Source organism: Henckelia pumila, chromosome 2, assembly GCF_033568475.1.
Source record: "Henckelia pumila isolate YLH828 chromosome 2, ASM3356847v2, whole genome shotgun sequence".
Taxonomy (NCBI): Eukaryota; Viridiplantae; Streptophyta; class Magnoliopsida; order Lamiales; family Gesneriaceae; genus Henckelia; species Henckelia pumila.
The window spans coordinates 25,083,443-25,103,300 of record NC_133121.1 but is presented as its reverse complement, the minus strand read 5'-3'; the positions used below and the strand labels follow the sequence as shown (position 1 = coordinate 25,103,300).

General features: G+C 33.5%; 2 protein-coding genes across 2 annotated transcripts; one reads left to right on the top strand and one right to left on the bottom strand.

Moving 5' to 3' along the window:
- The first annotated feature begins 1,593 nt into the window (after window positions 1-1,593).
- On the top strand, window positions 1,594-4,966 carry LOC140885029 (NAC domain-containing protein 54). Its single transcript, XM_073291947.1, has 3 exons — window positions 1,594-1,795; window positions 2,028-2,299; window positions 4,607-4,966. The coding sequence occupies exons 1-3, from the start codon at window positions 1,639-1,641 to the stop codon at window positions 4,880-4,882; spliced, it is 705 nt and encodes a 234-aa protein (XP_073148048.1). The 5' UTR covers window positions 1,594-1,638; the 3' UTR covers window positions 4,883-4,966.
- Window positions 4,967-9,970: 5,004 nt separating this feature from the next.
- Window positions 9,971-15,630, bottom strand: LOC140881752 (uncharacterized). The gene is made up of 7 exons (XM_073287305.1): window positions 15,443-15,630; window positions 15,270-15,368; window positions 14,323-14,653; window positions 13,274-13,408; window positions 12,282-12,364; window positions 10,299-10,404; window positions 9,971-10,208 (listed from the first exon to the last, which is right to left on the bottom strand). The coding sequence occupies exons 1-7, from the start codon at window positions 15,628-15,630 to the stop codon at window positions 10,119-10,121; spliced, it is 1,032 nt and encodes a 343-aa protein (XP_073143406.1). The 3' UTR covers window positions 9,971-10,118.
- Between the last annotated feature and the right edge of the window lie 4,228 nt (window positions 15,631-19,858).

Sequence of the window (19,858 nt, the reverse complement as noted above, 5' to 3'; positions counted from 1 at the left end):
ACCAGGAGCCACCAACTGACTCGAAAGACCAGCGTGCTATAATGATCCAGGACATTGCAGGTTCACATCTTGATTGAGTGTAGGAGTTAGGAGCCACCAACTAAATTAACTGAATGGGCCAGCATGCTATATATAAACTCGGATGCTTTATGATTGACCAAGATATTGAATATTGACCAGTTCATGTACACACGTGTTAACATATAAGTTTTTATATTCATATTTTACGTAATGAGGAATTGGTTCACTCACATTATATTGGCCACCTCATCTAGGGGTGTAAATGAATCGAGCCAGTTCGCGAGCTTTTCGAGTCGACTCGATAAATATTTGATTTGAATTCGAACTTGAGCCGAATTCGAACATATTCGAACCTTTTTTCGATCCGATCTCGAGTCAAAATTATTTTGTTCGATAGTTCGCGAGCCTTAATATTTTATTAATATATATAATATAATGATATAATAAACATATATACATTTTGAACCTTTTCGGACATTTCGAGCTTTTTGAACCATAATATCTGAGCAATAGTTCGAATAGTTCACAAATATTTCGAGCAGAACTCGAAGTCAAACTTTATTTTGAGCCGAGCTAAAACCAAAATATTTGAAATTTTTGAGCTTCGAATCGAGCTCGAATTCGAATATACTTAATTTGAGCCGAATTTGAGCCTTAAATTTTATCATTATTCGGCTCGATTCGGTTCGTTTGCACCCCTAATTACCTCATCGCGGCCCGCGGAGCAATCTCAGGTTAAATGAGTCAGGCAGTTTGAGCGAGGGTTAGCCGAGGTCATACTCCAACCAGATCGGATCGGAGGAGGTTTATCATTGTTGGTTTTCAGACTATATTAATTAAGATTTTACTTTTATGTAAGTAGACGAGATTATATAATTATTTAAGTATTAACCATTACCCAGCTACGTTATGTTTTTTTCGATTATGCATGTTTAATTGCATAAGGCGAGCACTACGTATAATATTATGAGAATTAAGAAATATTTTAATTAGAATTGAAAAATATAACACAAATATAACATATTTAATTTAATATTAATATATAGAGAAGACTAATGAAAGTGACAATTTCAATCAAAATTTCAAAAGTTTAATCATGATTATAGACAGCACAACCAACCTGGACCATCTCATCAAATCTTGCTTTAATCCCTTATCTCAGCATTGGAATCAGTGCAAATGATGGCACAAATCCATCCATCATACAATTATTAAACAAAGAGCCACCTACTAATTAAAGAACAAAAAAACATAAACTATACTAGCTAGTACTGTAGCTAGATATATAAAACAAAACTTAACAATTCTATTATAGCTAGCTAGTTACAAAATATTCATCACATTATATATATTAAAGGGCTTCCAAGAAACGTTTCTGCGAATCTACAAAAGAGAAAAAAAGTGAACAACAATGACTCAAAGACAAGGGACTTTGAATTCTTTTATATATATTCATCATCGGTTAATGATATTGCCACAATGTGTTGCATCAAAATTTGATAAAAGGGTTTACTATCACATATTCAGACACGGCGGTGCTAGCTGGTGGCGGGGCGGGGGCGGTGCAAAATAATATATAGTATCATATATATATATATATCGATACAGATCTGCAATATGGCTCCAGTGGGATTGCCTCCAGGTTTCAGGTTCCATCCCACTGATGAAGAGCTTGTGAATTATTATCTCAAGAAAAAGATCCAAGGCCAAGAAATCGAACTCGATATCATCCCTGAAGTTGATCTTTACAAATGTGAGCCATGGGAATTAGCAGGTATTAATTAATTTATATATCCTTCCTCAAATAATATATCAAAATTCTTGAATCCGTCCCCTCATGAAGTACTATATATTATTTCATGCGTATACATCTTTTGTTCTATTATACACGCATGGTGATGGATCAAATATCGTGGATATATAACATATATTCATTAGTATGCATTGTGAGTTATATAAGAATATTCATATATATATTTTTGGTTTGGTTCATGAATTTGTTGCAGAGAAATCTTTCTTGCCAAGTAGGGATCCGGAATGGTATTTTTTCGGGCCAAGGGACCGGAAGTACCCGAACGGATTCAGAACGAATAGGGCAACCCGCGCGGGATACTGGAAGTCTACTGGGAAAGACAGGAGGGTGATGAGCCAGAATAGGGCCATTGGGATGAAGAAAACACTTGTTTATTACAAGGGTAGAGCTCCTCAAGGAATAAGAACCGATTGGGTCATGCACGAGTATCGGCTCGATGACACCACCTCTCCTTCCTGCATCCAGGTTCATTATATTACCACCTTCTATACATATATACATACGTACGTACACGCGTATACACATACACACAAATCACAATGCATTCCCCATACAATACTGCATAGGCTTCATATTTATTACCGCGAGTATTGTTCCCAACGACGACTAGTTAATTAACTTTAGAATTTGGAAGATCATAACATGATATAGCTGCAGACAGTAATTCAATTTGTTTAATTTGTCCAAGAATAACATTGTGAGAGCTAGCTAGATGTTATTTTTAAAAAAAAAAAAAATTAATATGAGTAACAAATTATACAAATTTAATTCTGTGCATCTTACGTCCTTAAGTTCTGGCTTTGATTAGGCCATTTCAATAATTTCTTTCCACAATCTTCTCTCCTCTTCTCTTCTGTAATTCATGTTTTTCAACGATGATTTGAATTTCTTAATTAGTTATGTATTATGGTGCAATATGATATTTCAAAACTCTCTTTCACTCCAATTATTAATATTGATGTAGATGTCACCATCTTCAGTTCAAAAGACACCAATTTTCAAGTCTTTATTTTTCATCGTAAAAAACATTTATCGCTCCCCATTTTTCATCATCTCTTTTTGTTCCATGTCAAAGTATGGATAAAAAGCAAGATGGGGCTAATTATTACCTACCTTTGATCATCAGCCAAAAACACACATACATACATACACACATACATATATATATATATATATATATATATATATATATATATATAAATACGCACATAGACACAGAAATGCATTATAGGGGCAGAATATAGTACGTAGAGCATGTGTGTGTGGAACACACACTGCATTGCATGCATGGAAAGTTTTGAACTTTTGTCTCATGTGATGGTCATGCTTTATTTTTTGAAGCATTAAAAATTTGCATATAGCTAGTTAGATATTTAGCTTTTTTTTTTTTTAAAGAAGATGAAACATTTTCATAAATATTCTTGATCTGAAAGGTTTTTTGATGATTGTAATACGTGATCATTATTGTTATAAATAAAAGAAGATAATAAGAGAAAATAATTAACTAGTAACTAACACAATATTCTTTTCTTGAATAGGTATTAAATCTCTTGAGTGACAAAGTCTAGCTTCACTTTGTCTTTCACTATTGAGACAAAAGTACAATCTCTTCAATATGACTGAATCTGATCTTATCACCCAATATACATTTTTTGTCTCTATTTTCTACATTCTTAATCATATAATATAATATAAAAGTCTATTGTGAGACGATCTCACAAATCTATATCCGCAGATCGACTCGATCTATATAATGTAATACTTTTGAAATTAAAAAAATATATTTTTTTATGAGTTAAGTTGGGTCGAAGATTCGTCTCATGAAATTGATTCGTTGAGACAATTTCATAAGTACTTTTGTGACAATATTATATATATGCCAAGATCTGAAGAATCACAAGATTCTTAAATAAAATGAATGATTTTATTTTTGTGTCACTCACACATTATTACTCTTTCATGAAAACCTAAAAGCAGCAGTATCCCTTCGCTTTCATTTTGTAAGAACATGTCGGTCACTTTTCACTTTATTCTTCTACATATACATGTATAAGACAAATTCTTTGTCATGCACCCTTTTTTTATTGTGATGAAATTTAGTACTTTATATGAATCACATGTAATTTAATTTTTTTACTTACAAAGTTAAATTTTTTAGCAAATGATCATGTGATTTAGCATAGAGAACCAACCCGTATGTGCTAAAATCGACTTTGGTTTTTCCCTTCTTGGTTCTGAATATGTGTCCAAATTTAAAGGTTGGGATGGGGTTAAAAAATCAGGGGAAAAAAAAGATTCATTAGATTGATTTATTTAAAGCTGTTATTTTTATTTCCTCCATCATAAGCTGAAATAGTAGAAAAATTATACGGATCGCTTTGTGCTTTAAACAATTTTAGAGAAACCATAAGATTGCCTTTTCACTTATTTCTGCTGCTGATGCTTCTTTTTTCCACTTTTTTCACTTTAATTCTGGATCAAAATTATTCCAATAGCCCCAATTATTGACTGATAAATTAATATCCATGGCTCATATATATATATTTTTTCTTCTGTTCATCAAGATCAAAGATTGCCATCGAACCTTACCTCCTCCTAGGCCTTCGGGGAATTAAAACGGGACGAAGACACGACGAGAGACAAATATTTAACATGTTTTTCGATCATGAATTTTTGAAGAATATATATAAACACAAAATATCCTAAATTATTCAGATCTGCCTCAATGCGCTTTGTTAATATTGTAATTCTAACAATTTTTTCTTATCTCAGGACTCGTACGCTTTATGTCGCGTTTTCAAGAAAAATGGGTTGTGTACTGACGTAGAAGACCATCAAGGGCAGCCTAGCAATATCCCATTGCTCGACTACTCACAAGGATTAGTCGTCACAACCGAGATCGAAACAATGTCACCGGAGTTCCCATTGGCATCATCTTCCACCTTATGCATGGAGGAAGAGGAAGATAAAGATGATTCATGGATGCAGTTTATCACAGATGATGTTTGGTGTGGTGAGGAGGTATCTCAAGTTGCTTTCACAAACTAAAACAAAAGAAGTGATTAATTTTTATTTTTTTTAAAAAAAAACATTATTTCAAATATATAATTTATTATATATTAAAGGAAGCCTTCTGTAAAATTTATTGTGTCATTTTGCATTTCACTAATTTTCTATAATTGTACTTAGAACTTGAACTTGTATACTTCTGTACATGCCAGGCTTTGTAATGGCTATGCAGATTTGGGTTCTTTCAAAAAAATTATATCACCTCTTTTTAAAGTTTTTCTCTATTGGGTTTTGCTTGTGGACTAAAGGGTATGTACTCATTTCAAGTTGGTTGGCTGGTTGCTACTTTTTAAGAGTTTGTATTCATATTTTGTTGGAATGTGCGCTCACATACACACATTTACATAATATATATATATATATATATATATATATATATATCAACAGAATTTTGATACCCTGCATGAAGGTAGGCATGGAATCAGGGCCGTTCCTATGTGGAGTCCAAAGAGTCAATGGACTCAGGCCCACAATTTTTTAGGGCCCATATTTTTTAAAAAAACCCCATTATATAGATATAGTAGTATTTAATTTAAATTTATTATACATCAAATTTTTTCCAAAACAAAAGTAATACGACTCGCATAACAGATTTGTCCTTCCAAACTGTTTGTGATGCTTATCGAGACTAAAATCAAGGTCTCTCGATGAATACTAGTGAAAAAAAATATCATAATGTTTCCAAACTTAATTTGGGTTTTACCGAATTTTTTTTTGTAATTTTTAATTATCTTATTTTTTGTATTTTCATTCAGTTTACATACACAGATCATTAGGGGGCAAATGTTAAATCTAATCATGTTATTTGGAGAATTAATTTTAAATCAAACTATTCAATTTTAGGTCAATAATGTCTCCCAAGTACAAGTCCGGCTTTTAAAAGAAGAAAAAGAAAGCAAAATATTGAAGAATTAATTCAAAGTCAAGCCGAAAATCTATTCTATATTGTTAAGTTTGAGGCATATATAGTATAACTACTTTGGTAGGTTATGTCATATCAATTTTATCTTCGAAACCCTTATCTCATAACTAACATAATTATTTAAATAATAATAAATTAATAATAAAAACATATATAACATTAAATATAGATTATTCAAATTTTATTATATTTCATATAAAATTTTGTAATGCACAAATATAAAACTATATTTTAGATATTAATTTATATGCATGCATCGTATGCATATAAATTACTAGTATCAATAAGTAATTTGTTTTTAGTGATCATTTTGGACATTTTTTAACTTATTATTTAATTACAATCGCGTGCTTAATTTTTTTTATATTGTCTTTAATATATTAATTTAATTCGAAAAAGTTGTTATGTGTTAGGGGCCTTTTTTTTTTAGGATGGACTCGGGCCTAAAAGTTGTTTGGATCGGTCCTGACTCGGCCTCGATGCCTTTTGCTGCAAAGAATTCCTTCCCAATCACAAAAGCGTAAAGTCTCATTCCATGATCTCAGAGCCCCCAATGGATCATCTTCTATGGCGTTCTTGAAAGCCAGAAGACCCGAGAAATCAGTTTCATTGCTCAAGCAAGTCGCCGGAGTAGCCGCAAAATACAACAATAAAAGGCTTAACTCTAGCAACTCTATGCAATGTGTTTTACTGACAGAAATTATAAGCTTTGCCATTGTTAGTACGTTTTTTCATGTGTGAACAATTTATTTAATGTGTCCGATTAAGTTTCAATCCAATAAATTAAATGAACCGTAACTTCCATCAGTATTGATAAAAGTATATATCAAGTCTCGACTCCAGGTCTTCGTGGGGTTCTCCGAAAACTAATGATATTAATCTGTAATTAAATGAAAACCCAGAAAAATTTGCTTCACTTTGAATTTGCATTTGCGTTCACGTTTGACTCTTCTTTAAGCGATATATAGATTTGGGTACAAATTTAAGTCCTTTCCAATTGATGAAGTATGTCACTAAACCAATTTCAAATCTTCCAATAAGATATACGAAGTAATGGCTTTTCTATTGTTATTGTTTATTAATCATTATGTAATCTTACTCTTGGAAAACTGAAAAAGTACCACCTTTTGTTTTGAATCATTCACCAAATAATCTTTCTCAACACCACTTTTAAGTTATATTTTTAATCCAAAACAATGCATTTCAAATTTTCAGCTATAGCGTCCATTTTAGAGAAGACAATGGATCGGAGTGCAACCAAAACCTTAGCCGTTAAGGTGGGTATGAATATGAAATGGGTCTTGGGTAAGGTACGGATATAAAAGGGCGGATTCATTTATTATATGATTTAAAATATAATGTAAATAAATATTTTTTTTTTGACAGGAGTAAATAAATATATTTTTTATTGTCATGTTAAATTAGCAAAATTTTGGTATTTTATATATCTTGAATAAAAAATAACCAAAATTTTATGTGCATCGGTTTTTGGGTGCGGATCCTCTACTGTGCAGAGGAAACCGCACCCCATGCTTCGTTTGATGGCACAGCCTCTTCATTTTTCTTTTTCTTTTTTTTTCTTTTTGTTTTTTTTTTTGTTTTTTTTTCCTTTCTGTATTTTTTAGAAATAATTCTTTTATTTTAATTTGGTTTTTTGGTTAAAAAAATATGTTTTTTTGGGTAAAAATATAAGTTCTAAATTTTGGTTTGTTTTTTTTTAAGAAAAAAAATTGTTTTTATTTTTAATTTGATTTATAAAAACAAGTGTCCTTAATTTTAGTTTGTTGGATTAATTAATTCTGATAAAATAATAAAAATAATAATTAGTCTCGGTACACATATAATTAGCATATTGATTATACAAAATTTCGGTACAGTGTCGGTATATACCGTTTAAATGAAAAACTTACAAATATTTTAATTTAAAAATGCTATATATATTTTATTAATTTATATTATTTTGATATTTAAATCTGTCACGCCCCGAGTTGGACGGCATGCACATCGGCAGTGTTCTCAAAATTTACAGTTAAAAAAAATATTTCTAACAAACATTAAGCCTAAAATAAACGATGATAGACATCAAATATCTGGCTCAACTTCCCAGATTGGATCATGTGTTTCTGGCTTAACTCCCCAGAATGGATCATAATGTCTGGCTTAACTCCCCAGACTGGATCATAAGTACAGGGCCGTTCCTATGTGGAGTCCAAAGAGTCAATGGACTCAGGCCCACAATTTTTTAGGGCCCATATTTTTAAAAAAAAAAACCCCATTATATAGATATAGTAGTACTTAATTTAAATTTATTATACATCAAATTTTTTCCAAAACAAAAGTAATACGACTCGCATAACAGATTTGTCTTTCCAAACTGTTTGTGATGCTTATCGAGACTAAACTCAAGGCCTCTCGATGAATACTAGTGAAAAAAAATATCATAATGTTTCCAAACTTAATTTGGGTTTTACTGAATTTTTTTTGTAATTTTTAATTATCTTATTTTTTGTATTTTCATTCAATTTACATACACAGATCATTAGGGGGCAAATGTTAAATCTAATCATGTTATTTGGAAAATTAATTTTAAATCAAACTGTTCAATTTTAGGTCAATAATGTCTCCCAAGTACATGTCCAGCTTTTAAAAGAAGAAAAAGAAAGCAAAATATTGAAGAATTAATTCAAAGTCAAGCCGAAAATCTATTCTATATTGTTAAGTTTGAGGCATACATAGTATAACTACTTTGGTAGGTTATGTCATACCAATTTTATCTTCGAAACCCTTATCTCATAACTAAGATAATTATTTAAATAATAATAAATTAATAATAAAAACATATATAACATTAAATATAGATTATTCAAATTTTATTATATTTCATATAAAATTTTGTAATGCACAAATATAAAACTATATTTTAGATATTAATTTATATGCATGCATCGTATGCATATAAATTACTAGTATCAATAAGTAATTTGTTTTTAGTGATCATTTTGGACATTTTTTAACTTATTATTTAATTACAGTAGAAATATTTTGAATATCGCGTGTTTAATTTTTTTATATTGTCTTTAATATATTGATTTAATTCGAAAAAGTTGTTATGTGTTAGGAGCCTTTTTTTTTAGGATGGACTCGGGCCTAAAAGTTGTTAGGATCGGCCCTGCATGGAATCATTCGACGCCTTCAGAAACCCGATTGTGGATTTAGGGGAAAAAAACGCTTGGTCACCAGGTTTTTTAAACACACCACCGGATTTTCAGTGGGCGTCAAAAATACCCTATGTATAGGGGTGGAATAGGGTCGAAACCCGTCCCGTAAAAAAACTTATTTTTCTTCCGATCTCGTACCCGAAACATTTCGGGAACCGACTATTCGGGATCCCGAATGTTTGGGATCCCGTCGGGTAGGAGAGAGAAAATCCCGAATTTTTTTTCATGTTTAAGATTTCGTTCAAAAAATAAAAAAAATGTGATAATTTTATTAAATATACTATTTAGAAACTTATATTTATAAATAAAAATAAATATTCAACTTAAAACATATACTATTAAAATATTTCGGATAATGTTTTAAAGTTTTGTTAAGATAAAAAATATATCGGATAATTATTAATAAAATGTTCGGATACAATTATTAAATAAATTTTGTTAAATTGATTGTCAAATTAATCTCTTGAGTTTTGTTTTACATATTTGTTCTAATTAGATAATTATAAATATGAATTAATTAAATTATTAATTTAATTTTAAAAAAAATACACAAAAATAAAATGACATTTCGTGATTTTACAATTTGATCGTCCCAACAATAAAAATTATGCGAATTAAGTTCACAATTAACAATTAAGTGTTATATGAGTTGAAACCTAATAATATTTAGCTTATTATATTAATAAAGTTATTAATAAAATATATTATTATATTATTTCGGGACGGGTAGAAAATCCCATCTGGTTAAGGTTTTATTCCCGATCTCACTCCCGATATTAATCGGGATGAAAAAAATCCCGAAAGTTCGGGTCGAAAAAATTTCGGGTTGAGATTTTTTCGGGACGGAAATAGGATGGGATTCGGGAAGGGTCGGGATTTCGGGAATTTTTGCCACCCCTATCTATGCATATGAATTTGCATAGAAGCAGCAGCTTTGTCACGAACTTAGTTTTGCATTCGTTGTTAAGTAAACAAGAATGTATGACAAATTACTCTATAAATTATGGTCACGGGATGGATTCGATAAGATTCTATAGTCAATATCAAAAAATAGGAGAGGCTACACTCAAATTGATCAGACGTTCACGGAAACCTTCCACTGTTGGAATTCCGCACTGCTCAACATGAATGAACTGGCATTTCGATGGCCTCCACCTCCATATTCCTGCAAACAATTTGATCATATCCTATGGCGAATTACTACTGCAACGTTCACTCCAAGGAAAAATATAAAGATGGGGAAAGTTGAAAGAACCTGTGATATGGGTGTAGTATCCTCATCATTGACACTCCTTAGGCTAATCTTCAAAAGTTGGTCATTCTGGAGTTCGGGTATTCTGTATACAATAGCTCCAATTCCCCTGAGGATAATCATGATACTCATGAAGTCATGAACTTCAACACCGTTTCGAAATTGGACCATAAACAAGAGCAACACGGTATTTCTGAACCCTTATAGCCAACACATGATTGAATTGCTATGGAGCAGTACTTATCGCATTGTTGTTCTCAATGGCTGTCTCGGTGACACAACAATAGAATGTTATTTCCGGGTTGCCATGCAGTTTATGTAATCTGAGTTATATCGTCACTAATGGTTGTGGCTCATGCATGGTACAACAATATGCATTTAATCCTACAATGATTTTAGAGTTAATTTTATAGTTTTGCTTCAATAAAATGGGTTTTGGAACAATTCTTAATGAGCAATAATTGCCCTACGGACTAGTGTGGCTATGTAGCGATTAAGAGGAGGCGCTACAATTGTCGTTCAATGATAACAGAAAACATAGGTACTTACACTTGCAGTTTGCTGCACATGATCTAATATTTCTAGATTTGTACACTTAAAGCACATAAACAAAAAACAATGCTAATACTCAATTCAGCTTCCCCGGAAGATATCCAAGAAAAGAATCTCATGTCAAGTGGCTTTTATGGACAGGTGGTTACACTTTTATTCTTCAAGGAAGCATTGTAGTTGCAACTTCTGATTTCCCATTTCTTAGGTAATTTGTGTTCCACTTAACCATTACAGGTATGACTTGTGAGGTATCAAACAATAGACCACCCAAATTTACATCCTTCGTGAAAAAAAATTTACATGCAGGCAAATAAACCATAGAGCTTTGGAAAAATCAGATGCATAGATTCTTTGGCCCCTTGGTACTCTCCAACTGCAGATGTTTTAAATACACTTTTTCCAAAACCGATAATTTGGGGTGAATTCCCGGTTCAGTCTCATATGTTTGACCATTTTCCTGGTTCGATCTCAAATGTTTTGATGTTCCCGGTTTAGTCCTAAACGTTTCAAAAATTAGCCCGAGTTGATTCTTCCGTCAATTTAATGGTTAAAATTAACGGAGAAAAGACCTGATTTAGTCCCAGATGAATGACTCCTTTCTCGATTTGGTCTCAAATGTTTTAGAGTTCTCGATTTAGTCCTAAATATTTGTAAATTTTGAACGAGTTGGTCCTTCTATCAATTTTGACCGAGTTGGCCTCAAAATAACTCAATTAAAAATGGATAAATTTATCAACATCTACGGTTACAAACCTTTATTTAATTTATTACTCTTTTTTTCCACAAAAATCGAAATTATAAAAAAAAAAATCCCTAACTGAAAAATGAAACCTTAATTCTAAAAAATTTCAATGTTAAGAAAAAAAAAACATAATCGACAAACAATAATACAAAATTCAACCAAATAACGACACATATCGAGAAAAAGGGATTTTTTATTTTAATTTTTTTGAAAAACCCTAAATTTATAGTTTTATAGAAATGTGACAAATGTCAGAATCCGACAACAAGAAATTGTGGTTAGCATGCGAAAGAGAAAGCCGGGGTTACCTGATAAAGATAAATTGTGTGCACTAACCTCATTTTCATTCTTAAAGTTGAGCAACGCCAAAACATTTGTGACTAAACTGGAAAAGGAGCCAAACATCTGGGACTAAACTGGGTTTTTTTCCGTCGCGTATCATGTCTACTTAGGTTTAACGGCTAATTTGACGGAAGGACCAATTCGGTCAAAATCTATAAATGTTTAGGACTAAACTGGGAATGTCGAAACATTTGGGACCAAACCGGGAAAGGGACTGAACCGGGTTTTCCCCCGATAATTTGCATGATATTTATCATATTCTGGGAGCGGAAAGTTAAATGCAAAAGGAAAAAAGATCTACAAACAGAAACAGCATGTCATTGAAGAGTTGAAGAAAAAAAACTGCAAACCTCAAGTTCATTTCACTGCTTTTATTAGCTAATTGATTTCCGAGCTCGCTTCTTAATTCATATACAGAATCTGCGTTGACAGCCTAGAGGCAGAAAAATGACAACCAGCGTTTACTCTCAAATATAGACCATATATATACACAACATGCGCGTGCACACACACACATATATATGACATAAGATTTCGCAAGTATGATAAGGTACATCGTTCAATGCAGTACCAACACTAAAATAATTCATGCACTATTACCTCCCTATTCTTAAAAATTCTTATTTCTAGCAGATTCTTTGATAATGTTTGGATATGTATAGGGTATTTCCAAAATATTTCCTAAAAATTTATTCATGTGGTGAATGTTTTGTTACGTTCTCGGACGGAAAAATATTTTCTACCACAGATGTCATGTATTTGGAAAGTTATTTTGAAGTTTGAGAAAATAACATATATAATAAATAAAAGAATTATTTTTTGGAGTGATACAAACTAAATTTAAAATAATGCATCAAGGAATATTAAAGTAAGGTCTGAGAGTAAAAATGTTTCCCAGAAATATATAATAAATAAAAGAATTATTTTTTGGAGTGATACAAACTAAATTTAAAATAATGCATCAAGGAATATTAAAGTAAGGTCTGAGAGCAAAAATGTTTCCCAGAAATATAAACAAACATGTGCTTTTTGTTTTGACTATTTGGTTGCCAACAAAAGAGCTCCCCATTCCAAACTATGCTATCCATTTTCACAATGCTCCAAACCAAGGTCCCGCACACAAGCACCAAATATGATGACTTTTCGGGAGCTAAGGCCAAGTGAAAGCTTGAATTCACTTGATCAGCATGCAAAGAAGCTAATAGTATAAAGTATAAAGAGCCAACGGTAAAATGTCTTAGCAGACGAATTAACAGAAGATTGATGAATAACAGAAACTACACATCAGCTACTGAAAGCCACCATGTTGAAGCAATAAAAAGAATAAACAACAACAAATTACCAGGCAATGCCCAAAAGCTCCACCGCCAAGTGCAATTTCCTCTGACTGCTTTAGAACCTCGTTAATAAGCCTCTGTTTGTTTGCCAAACTTGACATTCCTTGACGTATAACAGAGTCGAGGTCTAACGAGAGCAACTGACAGTACGGAAAAATGAAATATAATTCTCCAAGATCAGGGGAAAACATGAGATATAGAGTATGAATAATGTGATGCCAGCATTAATATTAAATGCAAAAATCTGGTGACATCAATAGTCAATACATATAGATGAAAACTGTAGCTAATTAATTGACACTATTACAAGTTATGCGGAATGAGGCACGAATGTCTGGCATATATAGAAGTAAAGGCTGTTGTAACTGCAATGGATCCACACTATGAAAAACATTAAATAACCATAACTTGAAACAAGAACAAAATGTAAATAAGAGTGGCAGGCCACTAATCTAAAAGAGACCAACGGAAAGAAAAATAAACTCAAAAACGCATTCGTTTTCACAAAAAAACAGTGAGTTGATAATGGCTTGCTTGCATGCTATTGCTCTATAATTTTCACAGGAAGATTATAAAAAGTGATTATTTATCTTTTTGTTGGTTGTGCCACAGATGCAAGGGAGACACTCCAACAAAAATAGAACAGGACAAACAAAATTACACACAACTATCACCCCCTCGACTTCAGATAGAAGAAGAGTCTCTGCTTAGAAATGGAAAAGTAAATAGAAAAACGAAATGCGTACAACTATTTTTTATTTTTTAAGTTCATCCAACTAATGCTATTATCACCAAGATATCATCTCGTTTTCCACACTACATTTTTGTACAAACCACCATGCCAGCAAATCTTAGTTTGAAGACAGATCTTATAAACCAAAATACAGTTCAACGGTAGGTTATTTAATGCTCTTCTTCGTAATTATTCTTGAGATTCTGATATTAATTTAGTCAACCTTTTGGCACAAAAACATGTGCCTAATCATTATTAGATATATGTTGCATAATGCATGTATTAGTGATCACGAAAAGATTGCTGCAAAACAAAGGACACCTGTTGGAACAATTTGGGATTTAAATTGACATCATACTCAAGGTTCAAATCCTTCAAACCACTGCTAAATGCTTTACTGTGGGGAAGGTGCCACCTCCATAGATCTCCATCTTCAATGTATTCAAACATTCTTCTCATTCGCTGAAATTCAGCCACGGGAAAGTCTTTATTAAAGGAGACGTCCACGTGCAAGAGTTTCTCCATGAAATAATCATAAGCTATAGTAGCTCCACTCCGCTCCATATCTAACACTTTAATCTCATTTTCATTAATTGGTGCTGTAGAATCCAAGATCTCAAGTGTAGTTTTGTGATGATCTAATACCACAACCCTACATAGAAAATTAACAAAGGCATAACCAAACCATCAAAGAAATGCAATATATATGAATTTCCTTAACTATTCAGATACTCTTTCTTTCTAAAAAGAGATGATCCGATTTTAAATTAATAATAAAGTTTCATATTGGCGCCACAAAAAAAATGTCAGAAAATACAGGATCCAAACATCTATCGACTGTCACTAAACGAAAACTATAGTTGACCAGAAGTCGAAACACCTTATGTTAATCAATATACTATCAGTGGCAATTTGTTTCCCCAATAATCATTCACTCAACAATCTCACTGCCTTACAAGTCCTGGAGAGAAAATTTCATGCTACCCATAGGTCACTACCCTCCTTACATGTTGATCCACATAAAAAGTTTGGACCTCACATGAATTAACAAATGTTCACCCTCATATGACCCTAAAGTAGCATCTCATTAATTATCATGTAAATCAAGTGCAACTCAACCAAGAACAGAACTTATCTGAACTAATCAAGAGGGGCATAAACCACCAAAAGTACTGATCTTGAGCTTATATAAACACAATATTTAGCAAACACCATTACTTTACCATCATCAAGGGGAATAACAGAAACAAAAAGAATTTGAAATTTGCCTTTCAACATTGGAAGATAGCCTCTGGATGAAACCTGGGGGACCCACAAAATCCAGGAGGTACGCCGTGTCAATTTTATGCAGGGGTAAATCCTCTAATCTGCGATTGAAATAACGTCATTAATGCATCTCAATGAATACATAATAACGGGGCAATGTGTGAGGAAATTAGACCTGAGAGGAGAGTAAACAGTGTTTGGAAAGAACAGAGGCGGAGGATTGGTCACAGTTGGACAGTGCGTGAAGTAAAGATGAGCTGCCAAAGCGGCAAAGGCACCGTCGGGGCAAGGGTAGTGATATAACACGGCGGATTTCTTCATCGCCGCCGCCGTTGTGCTCGCGGCCGACTGGAAAAAATTCATCACTTTATTGCCTTGATTTATTTATATTATGATTATATTATCCTATTCCAGATAATCGAATTAAAATTAATTTGGTGAAATCAAAGATAAAATATCTAAAATACTTTTAAAAAAAACAAAATATCTATCTTTATTTTAATTTTCACCTATCAATTATAATCTCTATTTTTTTGCTTTCATATTATTTTCAAATTTAAATCATTATTTTTATTTTAAACTTCATTTATGCATTATAATCTCCATTTTTGTGCTTTCATTTTATTTTCAAATTTAAATTGATTTGAAACATAAATTAATACAAACATAGAATATTGTATACAATCAATAATATTTATATTTTAATTACACACGTAATATATATGCATGCGCGACTAGTATTATATAATTTTTTTGAACCATATTATTATATAATCGATTTCAAAAAAAACATATTATTATATGATTATAACTATATAATAATGTTTTTTCATGATTTGTTTGTTATAACTTATAAGTAGAGTTGTCAAAAATAGTTGGTGGGACAGGCCAACTTGCAATACATCAAAACCCGCTAGTTGCATCGGCTCGCTAATTGAGCGGGTTGAGAAATTAGCAACTCAACATTTTTAATTGGCAGTGTGAAACGGGCTGGCCCACCAGTTTTTTGTTATATTTGGTGGGTTGGGACTGGTTGGCCCATAATCCACCACTTAGCTGGCATAGCGGGTCAACCTACCATTTAAACTGGTTGAAATTTTTCAACTCGACCTGACTATTTAGCGGGATGGGACATGGTGGGCAACCTAGCGGGCACAACCCATTTTGGCAGCTCTAGTTATAAGCTTAAAATATTTATATAAAGATAATCATTTTTATTATTTTCAAAATAATGATTTTTTCATATGATATAAATATTTAAAATTTTTAAAAATATATATATATAATTAAAATATAAATAAAGATACGATTAAAATTTTAAACGAAAAACTATTTATTTTGAAAAAATAGTTTTTTACTAATAGCTTCTTTTTTGCAAATCTTTTTTCGTGAGATGAGTTAATCAGCGCATATCTACAATGAAAACTAAGACTTGATGAGTTTGGCTATGTTGTTTCAATCAATGTTTTCATAATCAGACCGATAATCGAACAGGTAAACCCTTAAAAAATAGTTCAACCGGTCGGATCAGTTCAATCGAACGGTCGGTAATAATATAATATAGTAATTGATATATTTTAAATTTTAAAATCTTAAATATATATATATATATATTTATAAATATATATACTTATCAAAGTTTAAATCTAAACAACATATATATATGATGATATCGAAATTTTCCTCCGGGTTCAGTCTGGTAAAGCGAATCTCCAAATCCTCCACAAAGCGGGTCGGGTCGGGCACGACGGAGCTCTGCACAAACAGAAGCTAAATTAGGGGGCGTCGAAGGTGTTTCGGCGTGACCCCTCCGATGCCTAAGTCATTGCTCGATAGAGAAAGAGCTTGATAAAAAGTAAGAACAAGATAATATGCGTGCGTGAGTGTGCGAACAAGAAGTGAGTATAAGAGATAAATGAATAAACCATGAACCATACTTGTATTTATAGGGGCTGGAGGGGTAAGTTAACTTGATGAGGTAGAATATGTGTTAGAGTATGACTCTACTCGGGTAGGAGCCCTGACCAGTAGGACTCTAACATCAATTTAAAGATAATATCAAATCTTGGATTCATAAGATATTGTTCTTATCTGTTGATGATCTTCATGTGCCCGAGAGTAGTGGAAGGTTCCAGATATTGGGCCCTTCCTGGGCTCGGGTCGAGCTCCAACCATACCAATTAGGGCTCAAGCCCATGAATTCATGATTATGATTTTATTCCCTAACAGGGCCATTTCAGACTGGGCTTTTCATAAAATAAACTGGATGGGCCTCAAAGTATATTTCCAAAAATATGGATTATTGGGCTCGGGTCGGATTAGACTCATATTTTTTAGGGGCATCAATAGTACCTTCCCTTACTGGTCTAAAAGAAGTATGAAGTTTAGACTATGTGGTCTGGTCGAATCCCGAGCCCATGTAATAACTCTTGTATTAACCAAGTACAAGTAACATTTTCCAACCGGATGGGCTTTTGATAGAGGCCACGAGTGGCGTGGTAGGTGCCGAGCTGGTTGGACTTTGAATTTGACCACGAAGTGCGTGGTAGGTGTCGAGCTTGGTCGAGATTTTGAGATAACCACGAGTGGCGTGAGTTTAAATATTGCCGAGCTTGTCGGGCTTTTGAGATAACCATGAGTGGCATGGGTTTACATATTGCCGAGCTGGTCGGGCTTTTGAGATAACCACGAGTGGCGTGGGTTTACATATTGCCGAGCTGGTCGGGTTTTGAGATAACCACGAGTGGCGTGGGTTTACATATTGCCGAGCTGGTCGGGCTTTTGAGATAACCACGAGTGGCGTGTGTTTACATATTGCCGAGCTGGTCGGGCTTTTGAGATAACCACGAGTGGCGTGGGTTTACATATTGCCGAGCTGATCGGGCTTTTGAGATAACCATGAGTGGCGTGAGTTTATATATTGCCGAGCTGGTCGGGCTTTTGAGATAACCACGAGTGGCGTGGGTTTACATATTGCCGAGCTTATCGGCCTTTTGAGATAACCACGAGTGGCGTGGGTTTGCATATTGCCGAGCTGGTCGGCCTTTTGAGATAACCACGAGTGGCGTGGGTTTCCATATTGCCGAGCTGGTCGGGCTTTTGAGATAACCACGAGTGGCGTGGGTTTACATATGGCCGAGCTGGTCGGGCTTTTGAGATAACCACGAGTGGCGTGGGTTTACATATTGCCGAGTTGGTCGGGCTTTTGAGATAACCACGAGTGGTGTGGGTTTACATATTGCCGAGCTGGTCGGGCTTTTGAGATAACCACGAGTGCGTGGGTTTACATATTGTCGAGCTGGTCGGGATTTTGAGATAACCACGAGTGGCGTGGATTTACATATTGCCGAGCTGTTCGGGCTTTGATTTTGACCACGTATGGCGTGGTGAGTGCCGAACTGATCGGGCTTTGATTTTGACCACGTATGACATGGTAAGTGCGGGCTTTTGTAGTTTGCCAAGTTGTGTTGGGCTTATAAATTGTCAAGTCGTAGAGTAGGCCTTAGTGCTAGATTGCATGCCCGATGTGATATAATTGGGCCTTACTGCAAGATTGCATGCCCGATGTGATATAATTGGGCCTTACTGCAAGATTGCATGCCCAATGACGTAAAATAACCCAAACAAAAATACATGGGAAGAGAAGTCCAACAAATTTGATCACAAGAAAACAAATATGTAATTTTGATAGTAGAAGATGACTCAGAATATTATTAATAATGATAATAAATAAAAATTTAATAATTTAATTCAAACATAAAGATGATTGAAATATTTATCTCGTTCATGCGTTGTCGATGGCATGACTTTGGATGTATATCAAGATAACATCTTCTATTCTTTGATCAAAGAACTGACTTGCTGTAGCAATCAAAAATTTATCTCCACCGTCCAGAATGTGTGTCAAGATGTTTTGAACTCATGATAAAAATTTCAAATAATTTCAACAGCTAGATTTTTCAGAATGATTTTTTCAAGAACACTGCTCAGAAACTATGCAAGCAAATTGTGTTGCAATTCGGCGGTCTGAGCCACCTTTTCCCAAGTCCCAAAATTTCGATCATGATCTTCACCGTCCACATACTGGATAACATAATTATAAATACTCATACCAAATTTGAACTTGATCCAATGGTTCAATTAATTCCAATGAGTTTCGCAAGGTTCTGATGCGCAAGCCATGCGAAAATATACAGAAATTGTGCGAGCGAGCAGCTTCTGTTCGGTGGTCCAGATCTGATTCTACAGGACACCAATCACGATCTTCACCATTCAGATCTTAGAAAACATATTAATAAATATGTCTGACAAATTTGAACCAGATCCGACGGTTCAATTAATTCTTATGATTTTTTCAAGTTTCTGATGCGCAAGCCATGCGAAAAACACATAGAAGCTATGCGAGCGAGCAGCGTCTGTTCGGCGGTCTAGATCTGATCCTACAAGACTCCATTAACGATCTCCACCATTCAGATCCTAGAAAACATATTAATAAATATGTTTAAAAAATTTGAACTCGATCCGACGGTTCAATTAAGTATTATGATTTTTGCACGTTTCTGATGCGCAAGCCATGCGAAAAACACATAGA

Bases quoted from the DNA above. Each gene is read 5' to 3' on its own strand.
- LOC140885029 (XM_073291947.1), top strand. From the start codon at position 1,639: ATGGCTCCAGTGGGATTGCCTCCAGGTTTCAGGTTCCATCCCACTGAT. The intron at 1,796-2,027 runs GTATTAATTAAT...AATTTGTTGCAG, and splicing joins TGAGCCATGGGAATTAGCAG to AGAAATCTTTCTTGCCAAGT. The intron at 2,300-4,606 runs GTTCATTATATT...TTCTTATCTCAG, and splicing joins CCTCTCCTTCCTGCATCCAG to GACTCGTACGCTTTATGTCG.
- LOC140881752 (XM_073287305.1), bottom strand. From the start codon at position 15,630: ATGAATTTTTTCCAGTCGGCCGCGAGCACAACGGCGGCGGCGATGAAG. The intron at 15,369-15,442 runs GTCTAATTTCCT...TTTCAATCGCAG, and splicing joins ACTGTTTACTCTCCTCTCAG to ATTAGAGGATTTACCCCTGC. The intron at 12,365-13,273 runs GTAATTTGTTGT...TTCTGCCTCTAG, and splicing joins GAGCTTTTGGGCATTGCCTG to GCTGTCAACGCAGATTCTGT.